The 26,175-nt window shown below is 35.5% G+C and overlaps 2 protein-coding genes and 1 long non-coding RNA gene across 9 annotated transcripts in view; 1 reads left to right on the top strand and 2 right to left on the bottom strand.

The window, feature by feature from the left end:
- The window catches only part of LOC126822043 (glycoprotein 3-alpha-L-fucosyltransferase A), a 29,324-nt gene extending 18,204 nt beyond the window's left edge, over positions 1 to 11,120 (bottom strand). The window contains exons 1-3 of one of the 7 annotated variants that reach the window (XR_008788106.1): positions 10,807 to 11,120; positions 9,480 to 9,546; positions 2,955 to 4,570 (exon numbers count right to left, since the gene is read on the bottom strand). Coding sequence is in view for 1 of the 7 variants with exons in the window: in XM_056100840.1 (XP_055956815.1) it covers positions 9,281 to 9,315 (35 nt within the window). In the remaining 6 variants the exon portion in view is untranslated. Of the gene's footprint in view, positions 1 to 2,954; positions 4,571 to 9,280; positions 10,122 to 10,806 lie in introns of those variants that run through there. The other 6 variants (XM_056100840.1, XM_050550777.2, XR_008788105.1 and 3 more) reach the window with 6 other exon arrangements.
- LOC126822073 (uncharacterized) lies at positions 10,271 to 12,398 on the top strand. Its single transcript, XR_007680627.2, has 2 exons — positions 10,271 to 10,429; positions 12,188 to 12,398. It is a non-coding gene; the product is annotated as an uncharacterized LOC126822073 (long non-coding RNA).
- A 2,068-nt stretch (positions 12,399 to 14,466) lies between these two features.
- Positions 14,467 to 26,065, bottom strand: LOC126822066 (coiled-coil domain-containing protein 12). Its single transcript, XM_050550813.2, has 5 exons — positions 25,889 to 26,065; positions 19,366 to 19,442; positions 19,065 to 19,126; positions 17,759 to 17,870; positions 14,467 to 14,731 (listed from the first exon to the last, which is right to left on the bottom strand). The coding sequence occupies exons 1-5, from the start codon at positions 26,029 to 26,031 to the stop codon at positions 14,643 to 14,645; spliced, it is 483 nt and encodes a 160-aa protein (XP_050406770.1). The 5' UTR covers positions 26,032 to 26,065; the 3' UTR covers positions 14,467 to 14,642.
- Positions 26,066 to 26,175: the final 110 nt, after the last annotated feature.

The raw sequence follows: 26,175 nt of genomic DNA, 5'->3' as shown, positions 1-26,175 counted from the left end.
ATGTTTGGTGGAAGGGTAACTGCACAAACTGTTCGAAATCGCTTGCAGGCTGGTGGTCTTCTAGCTCGGGGGCCCTATAATGGACCAATATTGACACCTCTTCATCGCCGTAACCGACTTGTGTGGGCCACAAGACACATAAGATTTACTCAAAGACAGTGGAATTCGGTTGTCTTTAGTGACGAATTTCGATTCACTTTGAGATTTGCCGATGGCAGGGTCCGAATGTACCGCAGACGAGGTTAACGTTACGCTCAAGTATGCGTCAGAGAAGTTGACCGATTTGGTGGCGGCAGCGTCATGGTTCGGGGTTCTTTTTGTGCACATGGACGTTCTCCTCCTCTTGTCGTTGTCCAAGGGAACTTAAATGCTGTCCAGTGCAGGGGTCAGATTTTGCAACCTGTTCTTCTTCCGTTTATGCAGAGACATGGGCCTGGACTAACGTTTCAACAAGACAATGCTCGACCCCATACAGCAATTGCTACCCAGAATTTTTTAAGAAATGCCGGTGTCCAAGTCCTGGCTTGGCCGTCGCATAGCCCCGACCTTAATCCTATTGAACACATCTGGGACGACTGGGTCGAAGTGTTCGTCAGCAAGTGAATCCACCACTGACGTTGCAGGACCTTCAACATGCTCTTGCTGAGTAGTGGCGACGTCTTCCTCGGGTAGTGTTTACTAATGTTCTGAGATCCATGAGAATACGTTGTGTGGCAGTACGAGACGCTAGAGGAGGCCACAACCGTTACTAAACACTTTATTCCGATTGTTCTCCAAGTCTGTGAATTTCATTTTGGGGGGTACTGTGACATCACGAACGTTATCAATGTCAAGGACTGTCGGCGAGACGTATTCTTGCTTTCTGTTGATGTCAAGGTCATCTGTGCACAACATAACACTAAATTAGTTGCCTTAAACCAAATATTAAAAATCTAGTCCCAAAAATCCCGAGTGTCAAGTTTTTAATTTGGCTGAGTATATAATAAACCAATTCCCATTGAAATAAAGGTGAAACTTTATCGTATAATTATGATTTGTAAACCCAACTGCTATGCGAAATTTCTGCCTATTTTAAAATGGTCGCCGAACCAGAATCACGTGATATCATGTCACTCGAAAATACAGAAAAACTGTCCGGTAAGTCTAAGATAAGATTAAGATTTCGGTGTTCCACTCTTCACTATTTGTAACATAATTTACAAACTGTAATGATATGTGTAGAACGTGAAAGGTGGATCCAAAACTGGAGGCCTGTGAGTCCAGTTCTCAATTTTATATGTTGAGACCTGAGAATCTTAAACATGCATTATGCAAGAGCTAAATCAGGATAGTTTAAGTCTTTATTTAGGCTTCAGATGTCATGGAAATTATAAATTAGATCTTTATTTACACAACAAGTCCAAAATCAACTCAGTAGACCCACGGATGGTTTGGATTCGGCTTGGATTTAAACAGGATTTGATTGATTGATTAAAGTTTTAAATGGCGTCGTAAGCGACCGTTACGTTGCCGTCATTTTTGGTATGGAATTGTTTGGATAGTTGGATAAAATGTCTGCCGCCGCTGAAAGTGGTACAAGTCCAAAACCTCGTTCAGTCCAACTGAAACCATTTTTGCGGTAGAATACGGGGGGACAAATCGGTGTCAGTACGGACACAAAATGGTAATCTTACCAGCGTTTGGTGTAAACTTTGTGCCAGGCAAAATCTGATGTGCAAAAAATCTGATGTGGAACTGACTTTATAACTAAACATAATGTGATGAGACATTTGGGCTCAGCAGCCCACCACAGGCACAAGACTGCAATTGAATTTGAAAAACTTTGTTGTGGAACTGATAAAATAAATGATCTAGATCTAGATGATCCTGACACTGACAGCAATAGTAAACCCCATTTTGAAATCCCCCTAGTACAACCTAAAGATTACAAAATCATTTCAAGACCTGTCAACTGATGATGCATATAGAAAACTTTTTGATGTAGATGGATTGCCATTTAGCCATTTTAAAACTTTGGTTCAAGTTATGAAAAACTGTGGAGCTAGACTGATATCAAAATATGATAATTCCAATCGGGCTAGGGAATTTGTAAATTACATAGCCGATGCTATACAAGACAAAATAACCAATGTTCTTAACTCAGTTACTTGCTTTTCTTTACTGACGGATGGATCCCAAGCACGAAAAACAGACCGTAGTGAAAAAGAACTAGCATTTATCAAAGTTATTCACGAGGGCAATCCAACTTTTTTGTGTGCTGCACTGTGTAACATTGATGAATACGGAGATGCAACTTCTGATAATTTGAAAACATCCATAGATGCAGATGATATATTTCTAAAGACTCTTAATTTCAGTAAGGATGACTATGAACGAAAATGAGAGATGATAATAGGAACTGGTTGATTCGACATTCACTGTGTTCTGCATAGACTTGAATTATCTGTAAAAGATTAACTATGAAGAAAAGTGAATTTTGTGGTGTGCTCGATTTTATGGTTTTAATTTATTACCAGTTTAAAAGATCCGGAAAACTAGCGAGACATTTTAAGAAAATGTCCGAGATTACAATACAAGAGTGTTGAAATTTCCAAAGGTGCATGGCACAAGATTCATAAGCCACGAGCTTCGTGGACTAAACATTTTGATTGAAAATTGGGTAATTTTAGGCTCGACGTTAGAAGACTGTATCAAAACTAACAAATGTGCCAAGACCACAGCCAAATTACAAGGCATTCTAAAAAAACTTAAAGATTATTCATTTGTGTTTATGTCTCAGAACTACTATAATATTTTTAAACCTTTGTCAGCTCTTTCTTTGTGTTTGAAGAAAGGTGATGTTATTGTGATTCAGGTGATGCCTTCATTAGAGAAAACAGTAACTTGAGTAAGTGAATTAGAAGAATTAAAAAACAGTTTTATTCAAGAATACCAAATGGATAATCAGCAAGTAGTTTGTGAAGAGAGAGGGTTTCATTTTTAAAATTCATCTGTATCAGCCTTTGGTAATTAGTAATTATCTTTCTTTTATTTGTCTCTCTGCATCTTGAGACATAGAACGACAAAAGTATAGCAGTTGCTATTAATTAATAAATGATAATATATTGGTAATCTCAGTGTTAGTATATATTTGAGTACATTCTAGTGACAGTAGGCTTAATTTGATACATGTATATATATATTAAAAAGTTCTATCAATTTATATTTTTCAGGCACCACAGAATATTCTGTAAGTAAAGATGGTCTAAGATTGAATCATGGTAAACTGTAGGCGGATAAACAGGAGAAAACAATGTTGACTGACTGTTATTAAGAATATTGAGAAATCGTCATCCCCTGGTAGAGATAACAGTGCTGCAATTGATTCTATTATAAAATGTTTAACTCAGATATTTTCTTCCTTTGGGAGGGAGAGAGAGAGAAATGGGGTTTAACGTCCACTTGACACAAACTAGGTCATTTCGGGACTAACATATGGTTTAATTTTATTTACATAATTCACTTGCGCGTAGGGGTCTTTAGCAGTGGGAGGAAACCGGAGGACCCGGAGAAAACCCACGAGGTTGGACAGGCGACCCTACTCCTTGCCACATACAACCGGGGATTCGAAACCACGCCAGTCGACTCAATGACAGACTTTATGATACAGCGCGTGCACGCTAACCATTCAGCCATCCAACCCACCCTTCCTTTGGGAACCAGGATATTTACGAATATATGTTCTGGACAGACCCAGCTAGCTGGTCTGATATATACACTGAGATGGATGCTATCCGTTGGTGTTATGAATGTTTCCAAGTTACACTAGACTATGGAAAGATTGATTTTAACAGAGTTAAAAGTGAATGGAAAGATTTCAAGAGAACTGTAGGTCATTTCTATTCCGGTGTTACAAGTGCTGTCAAATTGTGGCAAAAGATTTGTGTTTATAGGAAGTTACAATTTCCAAACTTAATTAAAATTGTAGAAATTTTGTTGTGTTTGGGCCCCAGTAACAGTACTGTAGAGGCGGGCTTCAGTCATTTAACTGGGATGCTGTCGGATAGAAGGCTTAGCCTTCATCACAGTTCTATGGAAGACTTGTTATTGATTAAAATTAAAAATCTTGTGTGGACAGAAAAAGAAAGAAAAGGACACTGATGAAATTGATGAGGATGAGGAAGATAATTGTTCGGACATCGAAAGTTTGTGGGACAGACTCATTGATTGACTTGTAACATGAACAATCTGCCAGTCATTTAATTACTTGACTCTGTGATATTTAGTTTTTGGGGAAATGTCTCTTATAAAAAGCTTACTCTTTTACTTTTCAAAACACAAGACATGTGTTCCTGAGTTTTATTTTAAATTTATGGTTCATTTTAACACATGATAATAAATACTCATTCTTGATAACAAGTAATACTTTTATCTTTTCATTGACTCCACCATAGACCATATAGATATTTAAGCCTCTAATCAAAAATGAAAAAAAGCTCTCCTCTAGAGATTCAAGAGAGCGATTTTCCCTTTTTCCAATTTCAGGAGAGCTTTTTTTGACTCTCCAGGAATTTATTCACGAGAAGGCCTGCTGAAATGTTATATAAATTATTAATTAGACATTTATTAACAAAACAAGACCATAATCAACTCTCGATGGCATCGGATACTCGAGATGTTAACTAGATTAGAACGGTTCGCCTTTTAAAACTTTAATTCAAACATGGGAAAGCGAGGCTAAGTCTTGAATTTACCATGCAGTGCCCTGGTATGAAGTAATTTGAATCAAATTTTCGATATTTTGATTTTACATTATCTACATGTATTTTTGAATATTATAGCAAGAATGGCCAGCTCTTTATCCAGATCTTACATAATGTATCTTTAAGAGATAAATATGCCTACTGCAAGTCTCCTAGGGGCTTCAAATGTTACAGAAATTATTAATAGAGTCTAGACCTTTATTAACATAACAAGCCCAAAATCAACTCTGTAGACCCTCGGATACAACTTGGATTTAATTAAATTTAATTTAATTTAATTAATTAGCTAACATTTACTGTTAATCACTGACGTCACTATCAGAGACTGCCAATGAAAGGACTGATAATCGAGGGTACCGTAGGCATTGAGAATATGGGGGCGGAGTTATCGTCTGTCAAACGATCGGCAATTCTTGGAGACAGTGTGGAGACAGTTGATGCCTATTTCTAGTCCAAAACTTCCAATAGTGATAACTTCGTTCAGAATAAAGTAATTTGACTGAAATTTTCAATATTTTCTTTTATTATCATATATTTTTGAACTGTTCAAAAATGACCACCTTTTTATTTTAAACAAGCCAACAGTGAGGCTGATGTCCCCCGCCGAAATCCCAAAATAAATAGATGACACATATCAATTAATCACACATTTCTTTTTTTCAAAAGTATCAAGCAATCAAACAATACACTAAGTTTCATCACCCTTTATCAGATAGGATCAAGATTATCTTGTCCCAAAGCATTGACCAATGAAATTGATTAGCTTCAGCTTGAAATGTTAATCATTGAACTCAGTCAAGACATTCACCTAATAAACATCTACATCAAGTTTAAACATTCTACCTCAATTAAAAGCAGAGTTGTTATGTTCCAAAGTCTTGACCAATCAATTTGCTTATCGCTCTTTAGCCTAAGCAGAAAATTCTCACCATCGTACTTAGTCAAGGTAATGATATAATAATCAACACATACACCAAGTTTGAACATTCTAGCTCAATTAGGAAGAGAGTTATCATGCCCCAAAGTATCAACCAATCAAATTGCTTATCTCTGCTTACCCTAAGCGGAAAATGCTCATCTTCGAACTCCATCAAGGCATTGACCTAATAAACACATACACCAAGTTTGAACATTCTAGCTCAATTAAAAGTTATCGTGTCCCAAAGCATCAACCAATCAAATTGCTTATCTCTGCTTACCCTAAGCGGAAAATGCTCATCTTCGAACTCCATCAAGGCATTGACCTAATCAACACATACACCAAGTTTGAACATTCTAGCCCAATTAGGAAGAGAGTTATCGTGTCCCAAAGCATCAACCAATCAAACTGCTTATCTCTGCTTACCCTAAGCGGAAAATGCTCATCTTCGAACTCCATCAAGGCATTGACCTAATAAACACATACACCAAGTTTGAACATTCTAGCTCAATTAGGAAGAGAGTTATTGTGTCCCAAAAAGTGTGACGGACAGACAGACGGACAAACAGACAGACGGACGAACCCATTTTAATAGTCCCCTGCTTTCTTCGAAAGGCGGGGGACAATTAAAATCTTAACTAATGTATCTTTAAGGTATACCAAAAGAATAAAGTATCTTCATGGACGCCTTCTTATTAAAGTCACATAATTTATAGAATATTATTTTAAATTTTGACAGATGTTACTGTGTTGATGATGAAGGAACTCAGTTACCAGGTTACAGGCAAACTATTGGCCAAACCGCTTCCATGAATTGTCGTAAGTAAAAATAAAACGGATGTCTTTAAATTCTGTTTGATAACTTTTCATTATTTTTGGAGAGGTGTTAAGAGGATAAATAGAGATTTTATTTATCACCCAATCCTTTCTTACATGCACAAATAAATATAATTCTTTGCTATAGATTTCACTTTTACTGAACCTGATTACATTACTGCATAATGATACATCATTTTTGACAGCAATTGAACCATTGGCATTGCAAAGTGATTTATATTGACCCAGTGTTTCCATCAGGTCAATTAAATAAAAATATTTCATTTTTAATAAAAAAAAAAAGAAGTTACTTTCTTACTGCTTTTAATTACGATTTATTTTGTAGTACTTACATAGTACCGGTATCTGAATAGGTTTATTTATAATTATGTAATAACCTGTTTCGCAGCTTGATCCGTATTAGGACATTCATATCCTCACCCAGGTCTGTTCAATCTAACAACACTGGCTGGCTCTCCAAAATGAACATGTTCCCTTCGCATACCGACATCTATCACAGAATAGTATTTTACCATAAAAATATTTTATCACCGACAATCTGATTAAAACACAGATCCTATTTCGTTTCGTTTTTATAGTTCAAAATTTCGTTTTACCAAGTCTTTACTACACAAGGATCTGGAAGAGTTGTTATATTATCGGCCTTTTGGTTGAAGTGAGGGATTAGCCAATGAAACGGTCTGTTACAGCGACTTTTTGGCATGACATGCACGGAACTGCGGATAAACCACTAGAAACGTCAACGCAGACGTCATAGGGTCAAAAGCCGCTAGTAGGGCCTACGACCCCTGACACCACCTTTTACTACAACCAGTCAGATCTTCATGTAGTGTAGGCCATCGAAAGTATAAAAACCGAAACGAAATATAGATCTGTATTTTAACAAAAATGGGGTTTAACGTCCACTCGACACAAACTAGGTCATTTCGGGACTAACATGTTTTTTTAGAATTTTATTTCAATTCAATAATTCGCTTGAGAGTTGGGGTCTTTAGCAGTGGCAGGAAAGCGGAGGACCTAGAGAAAACCCACAAGGTTGGACAGGCGACCCTACTCCTTGTCACGTACAACAGGGGATTCGAAACCATGCCAGTTGACTCAATGACAGGTCTTGTGATACAGCGCACACATGCTAACCATTCGGCCATCCACCCCTCCCCCCGTTAACCAGATTGTATCACCGAATAACACATTCTACAGTAAATATCGCTTGTGTGATAACTTTCATAATCTACAGAGTGATATGGTTTACATGAATTTGATTGGTTAATTAAAGATACATTATGGGAGATTTTAATAGAGAGTTGACCATTCTTGTTATAACAGTTCAAAAATAGATGATGAAAGAAGAATATATTGAAAATTTCAGTCAAATTACAGGTCTTATGATACAGCGCACACATGCTAACCATTCGGCCATCCACCCCTCCCCCCGTTAACCAGATTGTATCACCGAATAACACATTCGACAGTAAATATCGCTTGTGTGATAACTTTCATAATCTACTGAGTGATATGGTTTACATGAATTTGATTGGTTAATTAAAGATACATTATGGGAGATTTTAATAGAGAGTTGACCATTCTTGTTATAACAGTTCAAAAATAGATGATGAAAGAAGAATATATTGAAAATTTCAGTCAAATTACTTTATTCTGAACAAAGTTATCACCATTGTAATTTTTGACCAGAAATAGGAGTCAACTCTCTCTTCACCGTTTCCGACAATGGCCGATCGTTTGATTGACAGGCGTTAACTCCACCTACATAATCTTGATTATCAAGTAACGTTTTCAATTCGGTTTAAGACGGGGTGGCAATTCAATTCGTATGGCATTTATTTTTACTACAAATTAAAAATAAGACTTTTAATATATAGATAGGAAGCGCAAGTTTGAAAGGAATGGACCAGACCAAATCAATGAGTTCTTGTTAGCCTGCATGTACTCTTGTACTGTAACTGGTAGGCCTACGTAACTCCCAAAGTAGACAAATAGGAAACAGTGATCCAATGGGGTGATGCGATGTTTATCGATTTCCATAATTTTTCTGTAAACGCAAGAGACAAAAGAGCGTATAATACCGACATCCAAACTCTCATTTTAACCACAACTAAACATAATATCAAGGCCGTATGTATCGAACTTTCAATCAAATTGACTTACATGCGGCCTCTCTTCGCACACTCTATCATTTAGCCTCCATCTAAAATTTCCGGGAGTATGACGTCAACGTAATGGTTAATCTCCGCTTACGACGCCATTTAAAAATTTAATCAGTCAATGAAATCCTGTTTAAATCCAAGCAATCCGTGGTGTTGATTTTGTGCTTGTTGTGTAAATAAAGATCTAATTTATAGTTTCTATGACATCTGAAGCCTAAATAAGGACTTGCAATAACCAGATTTAGCTCTTGCATAATGTATGTTTAAAAAGGAACTACTTCTTTTATTAAAAAGAAACTACTTTTGGGCTAAATCTATTTGTTATGGCCGGCTCAATTTTTCTCAAGGACGCTGAGATGTAAATGTTTGAACACGTGATTGAACTGATTGTTGGTGAGATTGTACGTTAGGGTAAGCACTGGGCTAGGTCCGGGGTTAGGGTTAGCGTTAATGTGATTAGCATTAGACCGGTTTACAGCTCGTGACCAATGACGAAAAAATGAGCTGGCCTTATCAATTAGATATCCCTACTTTTGGGAACCAGGGCCCGATTCCTAGAAAATTCTTAAGCACGCCCTTGTGCTTAGATTTTAAGTAGACTTTACATTTAAACTTACCTTATTTTATGTTCCCAGAAAATTCTTAAGAACATTCTTGTGCTTATTTATAGATTGTAAGTAGACTTTGGGGTAAGTACAAGCACGTTCTTATGTGTTCCAAGAAAATACTTAAGCACAACTTTCTTCTTTCATTACTTTCAACATTGTCAATCTAAGCACAAGTCCCAAGCAAGGTTAAACAGGATGGCTTGCTTACCCTTAAGTCTGTTTCTTCTTCAAACAAGATGGCTGACCGTAGAGATATTCGGCGGCATTTGCTACATCTTTTGATACCAAAGAGACAATTAAAAAACAGAGAAAATCCTTAAGAAACATATTCTCGAGAAGCATGCTATAAATAATTAGAAAAATTTCGCTTCTACCCTAAAGAAACTATTATTATTAGATATAATGGATGCATTTGCCATGCCCCCTATCTATACACCAAGGGGGTACTCATTGAACGTTAGGCCTACGGAATTGAATTCTCTCAATCCAAGAAATAGTGAAAAATTCAATTCGAGTAAAAAGGGGGATTTCGGGCTGCGTCAACTGAACTGAATAAAGTAAATATCTCAACATAGATCTAGCACCGTTCTATGATCTCAACCAACTCACACCACCCCCGTGGTCGGGGACTGACAGAAGTGTGACAGGGCTGAATTCCGCGTTACTCGATTGCGATTCTGTCAATTCGGGACGTTCTGGGCTGTGAATCGAGCAATCTGATTAAAACACAGATCCAATTTCGTTTCGTTTTTATAGTTCAAAATTTCGATTTTACTTGTCTTTACTACCATTCGGCAAACCTTGACAGTACCGGAATCTGCCGAGGTTTGCCGAGTGTCTTTACTACATGTAGCCATAGAACTATTTAGTTCTATGATGTAGCCTAGTGTAGGCCATCGAAAGTATAAAAAAACGAAACGAAATATAGATCTCTATTTTAACATCGAGCATACCCATATAAAATCGCATACTGCACGCAGCGACCCATCTACGTCATACTTCCCAGAATTCTCAGCCGGAGCTAGCTGTAGATAGGCAGCCTAATAAGTTTGGGACATAGAGTTATAAATCTATGGTTTGGGATGATAAAATCGTAGTCTCAATTTACTTGTCACAATGTGCTTACGTAATAATGGTCGTGAGAATTTTCTAGAGACGGTAATATCGTTGGAGAAAAGTTCTCAATTACCATATAAAATTACAATACCCTTGCCTTTATTTATATAAGTTATAACCATCTAAAGATAAAGGAGTGTCAATATTATCTGTGATAGAATGATGAAACTTACTAAAAAAAAAAAGTGTAGGCCTATAGCCTAGTCGATAAATCAGTTTGATTGCTTGATACTTTTGAAAAAAATAAATGTGCGATTAATTAATATGTGTCATCTATTTATTTTGGGATTCCGGCGGGGGACATCAGCCTCACTGTTGGCTTGTTTCTATTTTTTGTACTCCTCTTGACAGTCGTATCCATAGAGGTGTAGGCCTATATTAATATATTGACATATGGTCTTTGGTTATTATAAACTTACCTGTGTCACTGTTTGAAGCAACTCCCGTTAAATAAAATCTATTGCACAATTTATATAAGTAATATCCCAACGAATAAAAAAGCCGATTACGGTACGTCACTCTTCAGGAGAGATCATTTCGTAGATGTCACTGTTGGCTTGTTTCCATTTCTAGTACTCCTCTTGACAGTCGTATCCATAGAGGCGTAGGCCTATATATTGACCTCCATGGTCGTATCATTGCCTGCCCAGTTTTCACTTGCTAGATTGTTGTCTTATATTTTATCGTACTCTCTTAACATAGCAAAAGCAAACTCGTGAATGATCTTCAACATCCCAAGTTTTCTTCACATAATATAGTAGTGTGTATCTAACCATTTCCCACTTCTCTACTAGATCTATCTGTAAACAGTGGTATTCGGTTGGGGATAGCCATACTGAGCCCATTACTACTACTTTGGTGATACCTCTTATGAAGCATACTTTGGGAATGTTAATAAAATTTATAAATGACAAGTCGTTTTGTACACTGGTAACTTTCTGAAACTTCGACCTAAATGAGCTGTGAATATTCTTTCACTCATTGGTAGGCCTACTCATTCTATCAAATGTCCATACCTAAAGTAACCTTCCCTGACACTATTAAAGGTACATTATGGCAGATTCGATAACGAGTTGGCAGTTCTTTACTATAATAGTTAAAAACTATATAATGTAAAGGCAATTTGATGAAAATTTCATTCAAATTGATCCACTATGAACCGAGAAATAAACGATTGAAATTTCTGCCTAGCCTCGATCATCATTACTGAAGTCAGTACGATAAACAGCATAGTCTCAATTATCCATTTAATCGTGAAGGAAAGTTATGCAGTAAATCGGCTCATAATTCACTAAAGATTGCAGGCTAGCAATGCCATCATCTAGAGTTGATAATGGTCTGGATAGGTCAATTAATGTCTAATTAATAATTTAGATAACATTTCAGGCCAAAAGAAAGACATGCAATAGACAGATTTAGCTAGGCCGATGTGACTGACAAAACATGACTCTATCCTGCTATACCAAATTTATACCATCTCTATGGTAACTTATGCCATCTGCTCGATTTGTAGGCTAAAGTACTCCAAGGTTCATCTTTGAAGGAAGGTTCATTTGAGAATTGCGGTACAGAGGCTTTTGGGAAGAAATCTAATTATAATAATTATAGATTGTATGAATTGTTGTGTTAGAGATTGTGTGTATTAGATAAATTGAGAAGACAGTATAAATATTATACCATATTTCAAGGATATTCCAATTATTATATTTCAAGGATCTATAAATGGAGATAAATGTATTAAAACATGAACCCGATTACATGAATGAAAATTGTATAATTGTCAAAATATTATATTTACAGATTGTGCTAGAGATGAAAAGAACTATAGTAAAACAGGATTATTAGGAAAAATGTTTAATTGTCAAGATAATGGTAATTATTCACCCTATAAATGTCTGGGTTCTGTCTGTTTCTGTACTGATGAAAATGGTTTGATAAAAGGATCAAAGATGATTAACATAGGAGAGTTATCTTCCCTTCAATGTACACAATAAATCAGTTCATAATTACATGTATATGTATTTGTTGTATAAAGATGTAAGGGCCAGTTCAAATGTCCATATACTATCCTTATTTACTATTTATTGTGCTGTTGAAAACAACGTATCAGCTATATATTATTCAACAGAAAATTTATCAATCTATGGTCTGCCACATATATATATATATATTATATAAGATGCACTTCTACATGTAGCTGAGAGATGAAATTAAAAAATGTACTCAAAAAAATATCAATAGAAACAATTGGAACTTTAAAAGTATAGAATATAAAAAGTTTTTGGTATTTCTAATAATATTGTATAATGTGCAGCAGACAGACTAAAATGGAGTTTAATATCCATTTCATTTCAGGGCTAACATATATATACTGAGCGCCATGGAAAGCGCATCACTTAGTTTTTCGTATAACAAAATGATCCTGTAAACATATCTTATTTATTTTGCTTCTTAATTTGAACAATATTCAAATGGGAACATATCAATAACAACACATTTGTACACTTATGGATGTTTAATCTGTAATCAACGGTACAAAGTCAGAGGGGTCAAAACCAAAAGTACGACCCAGATGTCAGTAGCGTGTGTGTCCTCCACGGGCTCTTACGCACGCTGTGCAGCGACGTCGCATGGAATTTACCAATGTTTGAAAGAAGGCCTGGGGCAAATTGTTCAATTCTTGGACAAGACCAGCTTCTAAAGCAGCAATGGTGTGCATCTGTGGTCTCCGATACAGACGGCGTCCAATCTCATCCCAGACATGTTCTATCGGTGCCATGTCCGGAGACATGGCTGGCCAGTCCAAGACATTGATGTTGTTAGCAGTCAGGTAGTCCATTATCCTGTTGGAAGTGCTGAAGTTGTGGGTGCGCTCGAAACATCGGAACAATTGGTTGCAAGACATCATCACGGTAGGCTACAGCATTAGCGCGACCCCTGCAAATGTGTAGGGCGGTCCAGTGATGAAATGTGAAGCCTCCCCTCACCATTACACTTCCCCCACCCCATCGATTCGTTTCGAAGACGCAGCAGTCTGCAAGACGTTCCCCAAGACGTCTCCACACACGTTGACGGCCATCAGCGTGATAAAGATGAAAGCGACTCTCATCACTGAAGAGCACACTTTGCCAGTCTACTCTTCTCCATGTCTGGTGTCCTTGAGCCCATATCAAACGCCGCTGACGGTGATGATCTCTGAGGATAGCTCCAACATAAGGTCGTCGTGCACGGAGCCCTACTTCTCTTAGACGACGTCTTACGGTGTTGGCACTTACTGGTCCTTGTCTTCCGACGACTGCTGCAGCTGTTCGAGTCACTGGGCGGAATCTGTCACGCAGATGAGTGACCCGGATGTAGCGGTCTTGAGTCTGGGTTGTAACGCGTTGTGGACCAGGACGTTGACGGTCACGTGTTGATCCAGTAACTCGAACACGTTCCACCAACCTTACAATAGTGGACTGATGACAATTGAAGTGTCTGGCAATAGCACGTGTAGACATGCCAGCCCTGGACATTCCCATGGCTTCATTCCGTTGATTTTCAGTAAGTCACGGCATCTCTAGCTCGATTCCGTCACACGTCCAACAACAAATTACGACAGATTGACGTTTCACAGTTCATGTACTGCACATTAAGTTGAAAACATGCTTTTAAAGGGCTCAGTATATTTATATCAATAATTTGCTTGCACATTAAGGTCTTTAGAAGGGGGAGGAAACCAGAGAAAAACCCATAACTTGCACAGATAAAAGACCTAAAGATCTACAACCAAAAGTTTAGACCACTCGGCGAACCAACCCCCTAATGCTCTGTCAATAATATTACATTGTTTCAAAGCACTCTTTCCAATTCATTTTTACTGTCTGAATGGCACAAGCAATAATCTCAACAAAATAACCACTCTGTTAATTAAGGGCCTATATTTAAATGCTGAACTACCTCTATTCTAAATGTACCATACAAACATTATTTTAACTACGAGTTACACACTGATACTGTTGGGATTTTGGGATTATCTCTCATGATTTGATTCTTTCTAGTGTTTGAGAACAAATCATTCAGAATAATATAGCTATTACTAAGTTGAAATATGTGAAGTATCAACTACCTCACTTTTATTATACCGAGTATGTATGAATATATTTACAATAGTGCTGAGTATGATATTTACATGAGGATCCATGTTACATGCGAATTGTTTTATCTCTATTCTTAGTCGAATTGTTTCTATAAATAAAGTGAGCACTTAATAACACTAGTCTTCATCATCCTCTTGAGATCTCATTGCTGTTCCTGCATTAATAACACTTGCAAAATCTTCTCGGCTAGCTTTTAACCTTTCTCCTAAAAAAAAAAAATAGATAAATAAACATAAAAAAATCATGGTAAACCTGGAAACATCTATTAAAATCACATAACCAGATAATGTGTACATTTCATTCTGGAATTAGAAGTCTTCTATAAATTCTAACTGCCAAGGGATCTTGAAAGTATACTGTCAGTGCTAATGTGTGGATATGTTCTTGTTTATTCCCAATCATCGAAACAACTCGACACGAATAATGGTTCACCTCACAATTAGGGAAACATGTATGTCTTCTAAAGAACTTAACAACCATATGCAACATAGACAGTAGTCCAAACATCTGGGCCAAAAACACACTTTTGTTTGATATATAATGTTTCTCGGTGGATTATTGTTAGGTAGGGTCCCCTAGATTTTTCCAGGGTGGGTGTGGTCGTGTCACCCTTGGGGAAAATTAAATATTCAAGATGACGGCCAATAATGGCGGGAAAAATACAAAAAATCATTTTTCACCATCCTAGGTGATGTAATATATCGTTTTATAGGTTTTCGAGGTCGCTGAACACGAATTCAGGCATATTTTTAACACCTGACCTATTCTAACAAAGATATTCAAAATGGCAGTGGAAGTACAAGAATTTCATATTTCGCCCTACTAGGTCATGTAATAACTGTTTTTGGAGTAGCTTAACACGAATTCGGACATGTTTTAACATAAGACCCCTGATGACGGTGGAAAATAGAAAAAAAACAAAGTTCACACAGCTAGATTTATGATAAATCATTCCAGAAATTTCAATTTAAGCTAAAACTATAAGTAACAAAAAGATACGATATGTAAAACATATAACCAAAGCAATATTAATATTACTGTATCATATTGTGTCGTGTTCATCATCTGGATGATGTGAGGGATTAGTCCATGTAACGGTCTGTTACAGCGAGTTATTGCTGTGAGGTGCACAGAACTGTGGGTAACCCACTAGAAACATCTGACAGGAACATCTACCTTTAGGAACATTTTAAGTGACCCTGTTCAAAACGTAACATATACATAATGTACGCTTGTACAGGAGTAGTTGTGAGTATGACACAGACTCACTAACCAGGAAATCCCGTTTCAGATGACGGAGTTGACCGAGAAAGTTGGTAGAGAAGCAACAAGTCGGTCTGATGTAAAGAAAAACCGTTGTACTCTCGTGTACTCGTTGGCGTGCACCTAATTCGACGCAGAACAGAAAAACTGCATAGCATGTTTCCATCTTAAATATTTATAGGACCATGTTGGTTGCAAACATTCGATTGTTTGAACAACGATATCGTTTCCGGACATTAAAAATAGTAATAAGACATGACCAGGATAATAGAGAGTAACAAGGTGATATATTCCGGGGATTAGAGTCGGTAGTACCAATAGTAATGGGACACAGACACACAATGAAATGAAATACCGACAGACACACAAGAATAATAGGGAGACAGTAGGTCGGGTATTCCATGTAATCTGAGTCGGTCGGTAGTACTAATAGTAATGGAAATAGACTCATGAATAACAGGGAAAATAAAGGTGATATATTCCGGTGATCACGCTGTAATGGACACCGAAACACACAAATAACAGAGAGAATCAAGGTGTAGTATTAGTCAAAACGGTTTTTATCAGAAAAATGATTATTCAGAACTACTGTTTATGCAACTGTTATTATCACTAAACAATTAGTAGCCATTGTTTCAGTCGGATACCAAAACACATATAATGATCGATAGATAAAGTTGTGCTCGCTAGCGAACTAGGCTAGCTCGCTTGCTAGTGAGATGACTTTGAGTCATCTGGCGTTTGAGCACACAAAATGGACTTGGGAAGATAGGAAAACCAACTATGTATATGAATATCGATAATGATTAAGTTATTTATCGCTTGGTCCCTTCTCATGTACCTTGGTTATAAATGTTCGGATGTTAAAAAGATGTCCAAATTCGCGAGCCCCAAAACATATAAAACAATATATTACAAGACCTAGTAGGGCGAAATATGAAATTTTTTATATTTCCGACACCATTTAGAATTTCTTTGTCAGAATAGGTCGCGTTTTAAAAATATGCCCGTTTTCGTGTTCAGCGACCCCGAAAACCTATAAAACGATATATTATTACACGACCTAGGATGGTGATACGACCACACCCACCCTGGAAAAATCAAGGGGGCACTACCCAACAATAATCCACCAAGAAACATTATATATCAGGCAAAAGTGTGTTCAGTGATGGTTTGGCATTTGACCTCCCGACTAGTCCTAAAACAAGGTAAGAGCTAAATCTGCCTATTGCAAGTCTTTTTCTTTTGGCTTTAAATGTTATATAAACTATCATTTAAACATTTATTAACATGACAAGCCCATAGGTCATTGGATGGCTCAGATTTTAAGTAGAGTAGAACACTTCCGCCATTTAATGATTTAATTTTAATAAAGAAAAGCGGGACTAAGTCTCGAATAACAAATACCGTTGTTACGTTAATAAACAATCAATGCCACATATTGTCAAAACTCAATACAGTAATAACTTCGCTCAGAATAAAGTAATTTGATTTTACATTATCTATTTTTGAAATATTATAGCAAGAACCTACACAATGTAGCTCTGTATCTAATTCTTACATAATGCATCTTTAACAAAGAGCAAAGGTACATCAAATGTAGTTTTAGTTGGGCCACATTCTACATTCTGCAGAGGAACAGTCATTGGTTGGTGACCACTTCATTGTTAATCAAATATGTCTAAATTTGACATAATGTAATCAGAAAATAACTAGATAGGCCAAATCAACTGAAATGTTCTGATCTTATGCCCTAGATGTATGTTGAAATATTTTTTTATTCATTCCTCTCATGGGGCTGTACAATGTAGCCATATTGTATACTAACAATTTGACAGGAGTTTTCAGCAACTTCCCTTTACATTATCTGGTTTTTAACTAATATAGTGAGAACTGCCAGCTCTTTATCTAATCTCCCATAATGTATCTTTAACATAAATTTATGATAAATATTAGCTTCTGAACATACTTATTAATTCTGCAATGGCCCTTTGTGTTCTTCTTTCAAGTTTTTCTAATTTTTTAGTTACATCTCTTTTTAAATCCCAATCAGGTTTTCTTGGAGCAAGGTTGGTTAAATCCTAAATAAAAAGATAGGTTGCTAGGGAATGAAACATTTGTCAATAGCATTCACAATTTCTTTTCGAACTGGTCAAAGTGGAAATAATTATCCAAAATCAGTTGTCTCATGAAAATAAAAATCAGTGTATAAATTTCAAGTTAATCCGCAAAATTTGTGTGTGCGATCAAGGGCCAAAACTCCAACGTTAAATCTACATCTCATGAACACAAACATGTGTCAAAGTATTTTTCAAAGTGATCAATCGAGGGTCATAACAGTAATTATTGGAAATGATTTTTAAAATCAAGAGGCTTCTTTATGAACATAAACCATGTTTATGAATTTCAAGTCAATTGGATGATAACTTTAGCCTTAAAGAGTATATGAAAGCAATTGTTGACAATGGAGGATGGACTGATGAATGGGGCATTGATTATGTATGACAACATTTCAATGTGAGCACTTAAAGAGAAATGTCTATTGGAAATAGAATGCACCATAGTCTTTAAGGAAATCTCTATTATTGCAAGGGCATAAAATATAACATGACAGTTGAATCTTTAAATCAAAAGTCAATACTAAACTTTCCAAATATTGAGACTAACATACGCTAGTTTACATTTTTTGGGGTTATGAGTATAATACATAGAGGGAGAAGTTTGACCAGACAGTGGCAATACGAATGACAATTTCCTTGAGACCAAAACTTAATTAAGAATCCACTTGAGATTTCTCTGGCTTTTTATTTGAAGAAATATTTTCAGAAGGAAAGTACATGTACCACAGTTACTAATATTAGGTATGGGAGGGAAATACCTCTTATTTGACATTTACTAATCACGTGGATCTGTGACTAAGCAAAAACATTTGTGAGACACAGGAATTTAATTAAGGTCATGTTTCATGGTGACATTTTGGGAAATGCAACGTCAAATATTTAACAAACATACAAAGAACAGTAACTGAATAATGCTGAAGAATACATAGCATACCAGTAACCTTATACATTGAAGTAAAGTAAATAAACCAGGTGTGACAATGAATGCATCAACATAACAGGAACTGTGAAATGGTCAAATGTTCCCAAATACTGTATTTTACTCAGTTTATTAGGAATCCCAAGACCAAATCGATGCTACTAATATTGGGTGACAAGATTTTGGACATTTCACATTTTGAAATTCTCACCAACTGTTGGGCCAGCTATACGTACCACTTCATCAATATGATGTTCAGTTTTAGATGATTCCAATTGATCTTTCACATTTTCTGATACTGAAAAAAAACAAGATAGACATCAAATTTTATTTATTTCTTCAATGTGTATATCTAAAATTCTAAGAGCTAAAGACATCTGTTTCTTTGACACTTGTATATAAACTTATCTGTGGAATGTGCAGCAGAATTGTTTGGCATTTCAAACACAAATTTTTTACGTCTAAATTTTAAAAAGTGAAATTAACTGACCACTAAGAGGTTTTACGTCTAAATTTTAAAAAGTGAAATTAACTGACCACTAAGAGGTTTTATTCTTGGTAATGCGCCGTCCCGTAGCTCTTCACTCTGTGGTTTGTAACTTCTAAATATTGGCCTGAAATACATTAAAGATACTTTCTCAGAAAAGTATTTATCGGGTGGTTCTTTCCAATAAAAGTATGTCAAATTTGGTATATATGGAAAGTTTAGACACCCAATCTTACTAAAAAAATATACTGGATTAGCCAAAAAAACGCCCATGTGGCAAGCACTGGGCAAAATTGTCAGGGTATTACTAACTGGCAACCCAACTGTTATCTGCCAGCTTATTGCGTGCCAGCTTAAGTGAGGGAGCGGTTGTTATTTCTTGAACATTGAGGGGTGTCAACGTACAAAAGACTCTGCAAATAAACGGCGGAAAAAGAAGTTGACAGAAATAATTAAGAATTTACTTAGGCCTCAATATGTATTGTAAATGTACAGTAAGTAATGATAAATACATTCTGAAAAATGGACCCTCCCACAATGAAGCTAAGTTGACATCTAACAACAGCTTACTTATAACTATATAGGTATCCCCGATGAATACAAAGTTTTGAGAGGGAGGGAATTGAAGCAAATTTTTGATAGATTGGTTACTTTGAATATGTTTTTAGTCCAAATATATCATCAAATCACAAAGTTTGTACGCAGGAATGTATCTTTAAAATATAAAATTATGACATATTGTTGGAATACATATCTTGGGAAGAAAACAGGTCGATGCAAATTGAAATTTTTCTAACCCTCTTTTAAAGACATTGAAAGTGCCAATGGGTTTTTTTTTCTCTAAATGTTATATTATCTAGATACAAATGAATATTTTGAATTAGATGCACAGTTTAGTAACCACAGCTTTAAGTTTAAGATTGGTTGATAATGCTTGCGATTAATTGTTTTCTAAATTAATCCAGCGGTTGGACAGTAAATTAAACAAGCTAAAAAAAAAAAAAACAGCGGCTGCCAGGCAGGATACGCCAACATTTTGCAAGAGATGGATAGAGAACAAGCTAAAAACAAACACAATTTTTTGTACAATCAAGGGCAATAATCCAGAAAGTTATGGCCTGAAATGTGCAAATATCAAAAGGGACTAAGATCTCCCCAGAGAAAATGATACCGAAATTTCAGTGAGATTTCACCAAAATTTCAGTGAATTGCCCAATCTCACTGAAATGACCAAATTTCACTGAAATAAAAATATATTTTGGTCTATTACTGAAATTTCACTGAAATAAATAAAAATTTTGGTCTACTGAAATTTCACTGAAATAAAATATATTTTGGTCTACTGGAATTTCACTGAAATATTTATATTGCAAATTTCATTGAAATTTCACTGAAATTAAAAAAATAAAAATGTCATTTTTTCATTGCAAATATTTTAATAACTGCATGTAAAGATTTGTAATTTGTGAAAGAGAGCACTTCGAAAGTATGGCCTCATAGTGTCAGAAGACAAAATGTTTTTAATTTCCATTAATTAATCACATGATTTCGTGAAGCAGACAATTTCATTGACGTTTATTTTATTCGTCCATCACCGTGCGTATAATCCACGAACACATGCTAAGTAATATTAACTACATGTTTAAAATGATGTCTAAACTTATGAATGACTCAACATCAAAATTTTTTCTGATATGTTCCGATAATCATTGTATTATGATAGAATGGCTATTTTCTCAAAAGTAACACTCGTGTTTCAATAGCCATATTTGGAAACGAGGTCATCAATTACGGCACCCGTAAATTTCATTACACGGTAAATATTTTACGCTCAATTAATACAATCATGTTTTAAAATCAACCTCTTTTATTGTGAAAAGATAGAATAAATCTTAACCGTCTTAAATTCAAATTTTGAGGTCACTGCCAGTTAGCGTAAACAATGTCAATGACGGAGATTCCAACAAGAGTGTCGGGTTACAGGCGAGCGGCAATGTTTTTAAAAATTTTGGAATGGAAAACGAAGGAAGAAATTTTTAATTCTATAATGGTTGTAAATTATATGAAACTCTCATGCAAACAAAAGCTAGGACCTCGCGTGCATTATTTCATTACTAAATTGATAAACTGGTGCTGCTATTTAAACAGATTAACGGGCTAATTAACCTAAGTTCTTTTCAGTGAGATTTCAGTAATATTTTCACTGAAATTTCAGTGTGTATTTTCACAGGGGCTTTGGGATATAAAGATATGTTTTAAGTTTCATCAAAATCGGATAAAAATTGTGACCTCTAGAGGGTCCGCAACCTTTGTATTACACACTTCTACACAATTTGCGTATAAAGAGTGGCCATTTTGTTAGGCAGTTTCATTTCAATTTTCTCGAAATCAGATTTCTACCTTCAGTATGGTGGAATGGTGATGTGTTTAAACGGTTTTTAAAATCGGAAAAAAATTGTGACCTCTAGAGGGTACACAACATTGATTTACCAGATGTTTACACTAATTGCGTACAGGGGGCGGCCATTTTGACCGGCAGTTTTGGTCCGATTTTTACGATTCGATATGTACAAAAATCGACAGGAACCAAGATATTTGGGTTATAAACATGCATTTCAAGTTTCATCAAAATCAGATGAAAATTGTGACCTTCAGAGGGTCCACAACCCTGATACACAATATTTTGACACTATTTGCGGACGTGGGGCGGCCCTTTTGTCCGTCAGTTTCGGTCCGATTTGTTGGTTATGAAACATTTATAATACACTAAAATCTGATCAAGAGTAACAACTCATTAAGTGGTTATCAGAAAATCATTAGAATTTGTTTGGCTCATGCTAACATTTAGTACACAAAACATTTAATATCATGGATTTAGCTGTTCAAGTTATCAAAAATCATTGAAAATCAATATACTTGTTCATCTCAAGACCTTAAACTCTGTGTATCAATCTAAAGTCAATCGAAACGATTATATATAGCCATAAACATGGTATATAAATATAAAATCAATCAGATAACTATGGTCTCTAAAGCATCCACAAGATTTTTCAAAGTGATCAAGGGTTCTAACTCTGGCAGTAAAATTCAGAAATTGTTGAAAATCAATGACCTTAAACACTGTGTATAAATATAAAGTCAATCGGATATTAAACATACATTGTGCAAGAGCTTAATCTGCCTATTTCAGGTCTTTCTTTAGGCTTGAAATGTTATCTAAATTATTAATTAGACATTAATTAACCTATCCAGGCCATAATCAACTCTAGATGGCAGCGCTAGCCTGCGATCTTTAGTGGATTTTAAGCCGATTTACTGCATAACTTTCCTTCTTGATTAAACGATTAAATGGATAATCGAGACAATGCTGTTTATCGTACTGACTTTAGTAATAATGACCGAGGCTTATGAGAATTTCAGTCGCTCAGTTCTCGGTTCATAGTGAATCAATTTGAATGAAATTTTCACCAAATTGCCTTGACATTATCTAGTTTTTAACTATTATAGTGAGAACTGCCAACTCGTTACCGAATCTCCCATAATGTATCTTTAACTTTAACCTGGCAGTAATTATTGGAAATCATTGAAAATCAATAGGCTTCTTCGTCTCATGACCTTAACACTTCATAAATTTAAAGTCAATCAGATATTAACTTTTGCCTCTAGAGCGGCCACAAGATTTTTCAAAGTGATCAAGGGCCATAACTGCAGTAATTATTGGAAATCATTGAAATTCAATAGGCTTTTTCGTCTCATGACCTTAACACTGTATAAATTTAAAGTCAATCAGATATTAACTTTAGCCTCTAGAGCACCCACAAGATTTTTCAAAGTGATCAAGGGCCATAACTCTAGCAGTAATTATCGGAAATTGTTGAAAATCAATAGATGTCTTCGTCTCACGACCTTAAACACTGTGTATAAATTTTAAGTCAATCGGATATTAACTTTAGCCTCTAGAGTGTCCACAAAATTTTTCAAAGTGATCAAGGGCCATAACTCTGGTAGTAATTATCGAACCTTAAACACTGTGTATAAATCTGAAGTCAATCAGATATTAACTTTCAATGTGGGCGTATAAAAACCGAATTGTCATGGATGTACATGTAATCATGCGTTAAATTGAGAATTAAGAAAAAATACATGAAATAATGGTACATGGAGTATAAACTGGGAGTTGAATATCCATCATGGATGCTGTAGCTATTTGTTTTCATTCTGTAAAAATGTGCTTATTCTGCCTTTTTTACATAAATCGGTAACAACATGACCTATAAAATAAAACTACCCATGTTTATAATATATTAATGATTAAATTTTAGCCGATATATTATTCGATCTGTAGAAAATGGACCAAAACTAACCCGAAGAAATATACTAATGTCCAAAAGAAAGTATACACTGTGCATTTTGTGCTGCATCAACCAAAGTCGTTTTTCCATGGTATACGGTATCTGGGTAGAATGTCAATTTGTTTCACATTTTTATTTTGCTTAGAAATGTTGAGTTTGGACGCAAGAGACAAACTCAGTAATGCTTTATCAAATGTTTTTAATCTAAACAAAACTTAGTCATACTTTTAGTGTGTATACTTTCTTTTGGACATCAGTATAGCATTATTCATTGACAGACATAAAACACTATGAACGCACGTTTTTTAAAAGTAGAATTATATATTATATCAACAAAGAATAATTCACATAGAAACGTTAACTAAAGTGAAATGTGTCATGCAATATTGCGAGTAGGCTGTCTATTTTAATTTGTAAAGATTATGTTTCACTAGTAGTAGTATCAGATCAGAAGTAAATGTAGCCTATATTTATTTTATGAAGTCGATTTTTAAGTTCACATTAGGTGGGTATGAAAACTAATCCTTAGCACTGGTTTGTTTTGTTTATTTCATTTTATTTATTTTTTCTATGCAAGCTGTTTATGATAGACTCTGAAGCGGAGGCCTCATGCACTCAGTGACCAGACTATCTGTCAGATCAAAAATTGTTACCCCTACTAGTTGATAAACAAAAAGAAACAGCTAGCAAAAAACAATTTTTGTTTGAAACCTTTCAAATATACAATATATTGTTATTATTTTATATAAATAAAAAGTAACTATTTATTTTATTTATTTATTTATTAAGAATTAAATTGAATTGAATATTTCGTACGATGAAACTTAAACCTTGTAATTTTACTATTTTATACCTATTTTCTGTTACTGATGTAACAAATCAGTTGCATTAGGGACAAATTTTACTTTCGTACAATTTCATGTACATTTTCGTTCTATTTTATTTTAATTTTAAAAAAAATTGTTAACTGCCCACCCTCATGGGTTTTCTCTGCAGCATCCCCACTGTTAAAGACCCTTACTGAAAAGCAAATTATAAAATTAAAATAGTGGCACATTATGTTAGTCCCAAAATGACCTAATCTGTGTCAAGTGGAGTTTAAACCCTCTCTCAACATCCTTCTTTCTCTTTCTCCATATAACTTTCTTTTTTCCCCTGCTTGAAATGCATATTTTAGGATTTGTGTGATGGGAGCAAATATTTAGCAGGAAAAATAAAAAACAATCGTCAAATTTAAGCCTAACCCTGTTCATTGAAAAAATGTTTTAACGGTTTTGAAATTCTAATATTTTGGTGATTATTTCTGCCAGGATTCAAAGCAATTGCTCAAAAAATAAAATTTGGTTGGTACATGCTATATTTATTTGACTTGAGAAATTCAACTATCACATCAGCTTCGCTTTACTTAGTTCAGCTCTGAACGTAGGTCTGATTACACTCGGCCTGTACGTTCAGGAACTGTCCTATTCAATCCTTGGCAAAACTGAAATCGCTTCCAAGTCAATTTTACTGGGCAACTTTTTACTGCTAAACGGTCGTGTGTCAGTCCCTGTGAACGCCTAAACAATATAAATGAACATCTTAGTGAGAAAATAAGACCTTGCTTATTGCTAGAACCAGTATGAGGGACACAATACGCTGTTAAAAAATATGTCTCCGTCTTCTAACCGACTTGGCGAACTCGACCATATCAGATGAAACGAAATTTAGGTAAGCCTGGGAGAAAAAAATTGAAATCTTTGAAAAGTTGAGAATCTTCAGTCATTTATTGCTTTGCCTAGCAAATTACAATAATTTACAATCAAATTCTTTCAAAGATTTGAATTTTTTTTTTCTCCCACGCTTACCTAAATTTCGTTTCATCTTATATGGTCGAGTTCGTAAATTTGTCTGCCAATGAAGTCTGCCAAGTCGGGTAGAAGACGGAGACGTATTTTTTTAACAGCGTGTTGTGTGGCTCATACTGGTTCTAGCGAGGTAAGCAAGGTCTTATTTTCTCACTAAGATGTTCATTTATATTGTTCAGGCGTTCACAGGGACTGACACGCGACCGTTTAGCAGTAAAAAGTTGCCCAGTAAAATTGACTGGGAAGCGATTTCAGTTCCGCCAAGGATTCAATAGGACAGTCCCTGAACGTACAGGCCGAGTGTATTGAGACCTAGTACGTTCAGAGCTGAACTACGCTCTACTCGGGCAATGCCTGTTACATATTACACTAACTTCGGTAGTTTTTCCTTCTCTAATGTATCTTCCTCGGCATTCTCAGAATCTCCAGATTCCTTTTGTTTTTTTCTTTGCCTAAGAGCTTTCAATCTCTCTTTTCTTTTTAAAGCTTCATTTTCTAAATTACCCACGCCAGCCATGATTAAAAAATAAAGACTGTTTCTGTTTTCTTTTTACAGAAGACTGTCGTTGGGATCATAGATATCCGTTGGGATTTACTTCCCTTGACAAAATTATTTTATACTTGTAATGCCAGACTACAAAAGTAGCGCAGAGTTATCCAT

This window comes from Patella vulgata, chromosome 5 (assembly GCF_932274485.2).
Source record: "Patella vulgata chromosome 5, xgPatVulg1.2, whole genome shotgun sequence".
Taxonomy (NCBI): domain Eukaryota; kingdom Metazoa; phylum Mollusca; class Gastropoda; family Patellidae; genus Patella; species Patella vulgata.
The sequence above is the reverse complement of the archived record's forward strand: the minus strand, read 5'-3'. Positions and strand labels throughout refer to the sequence as shown.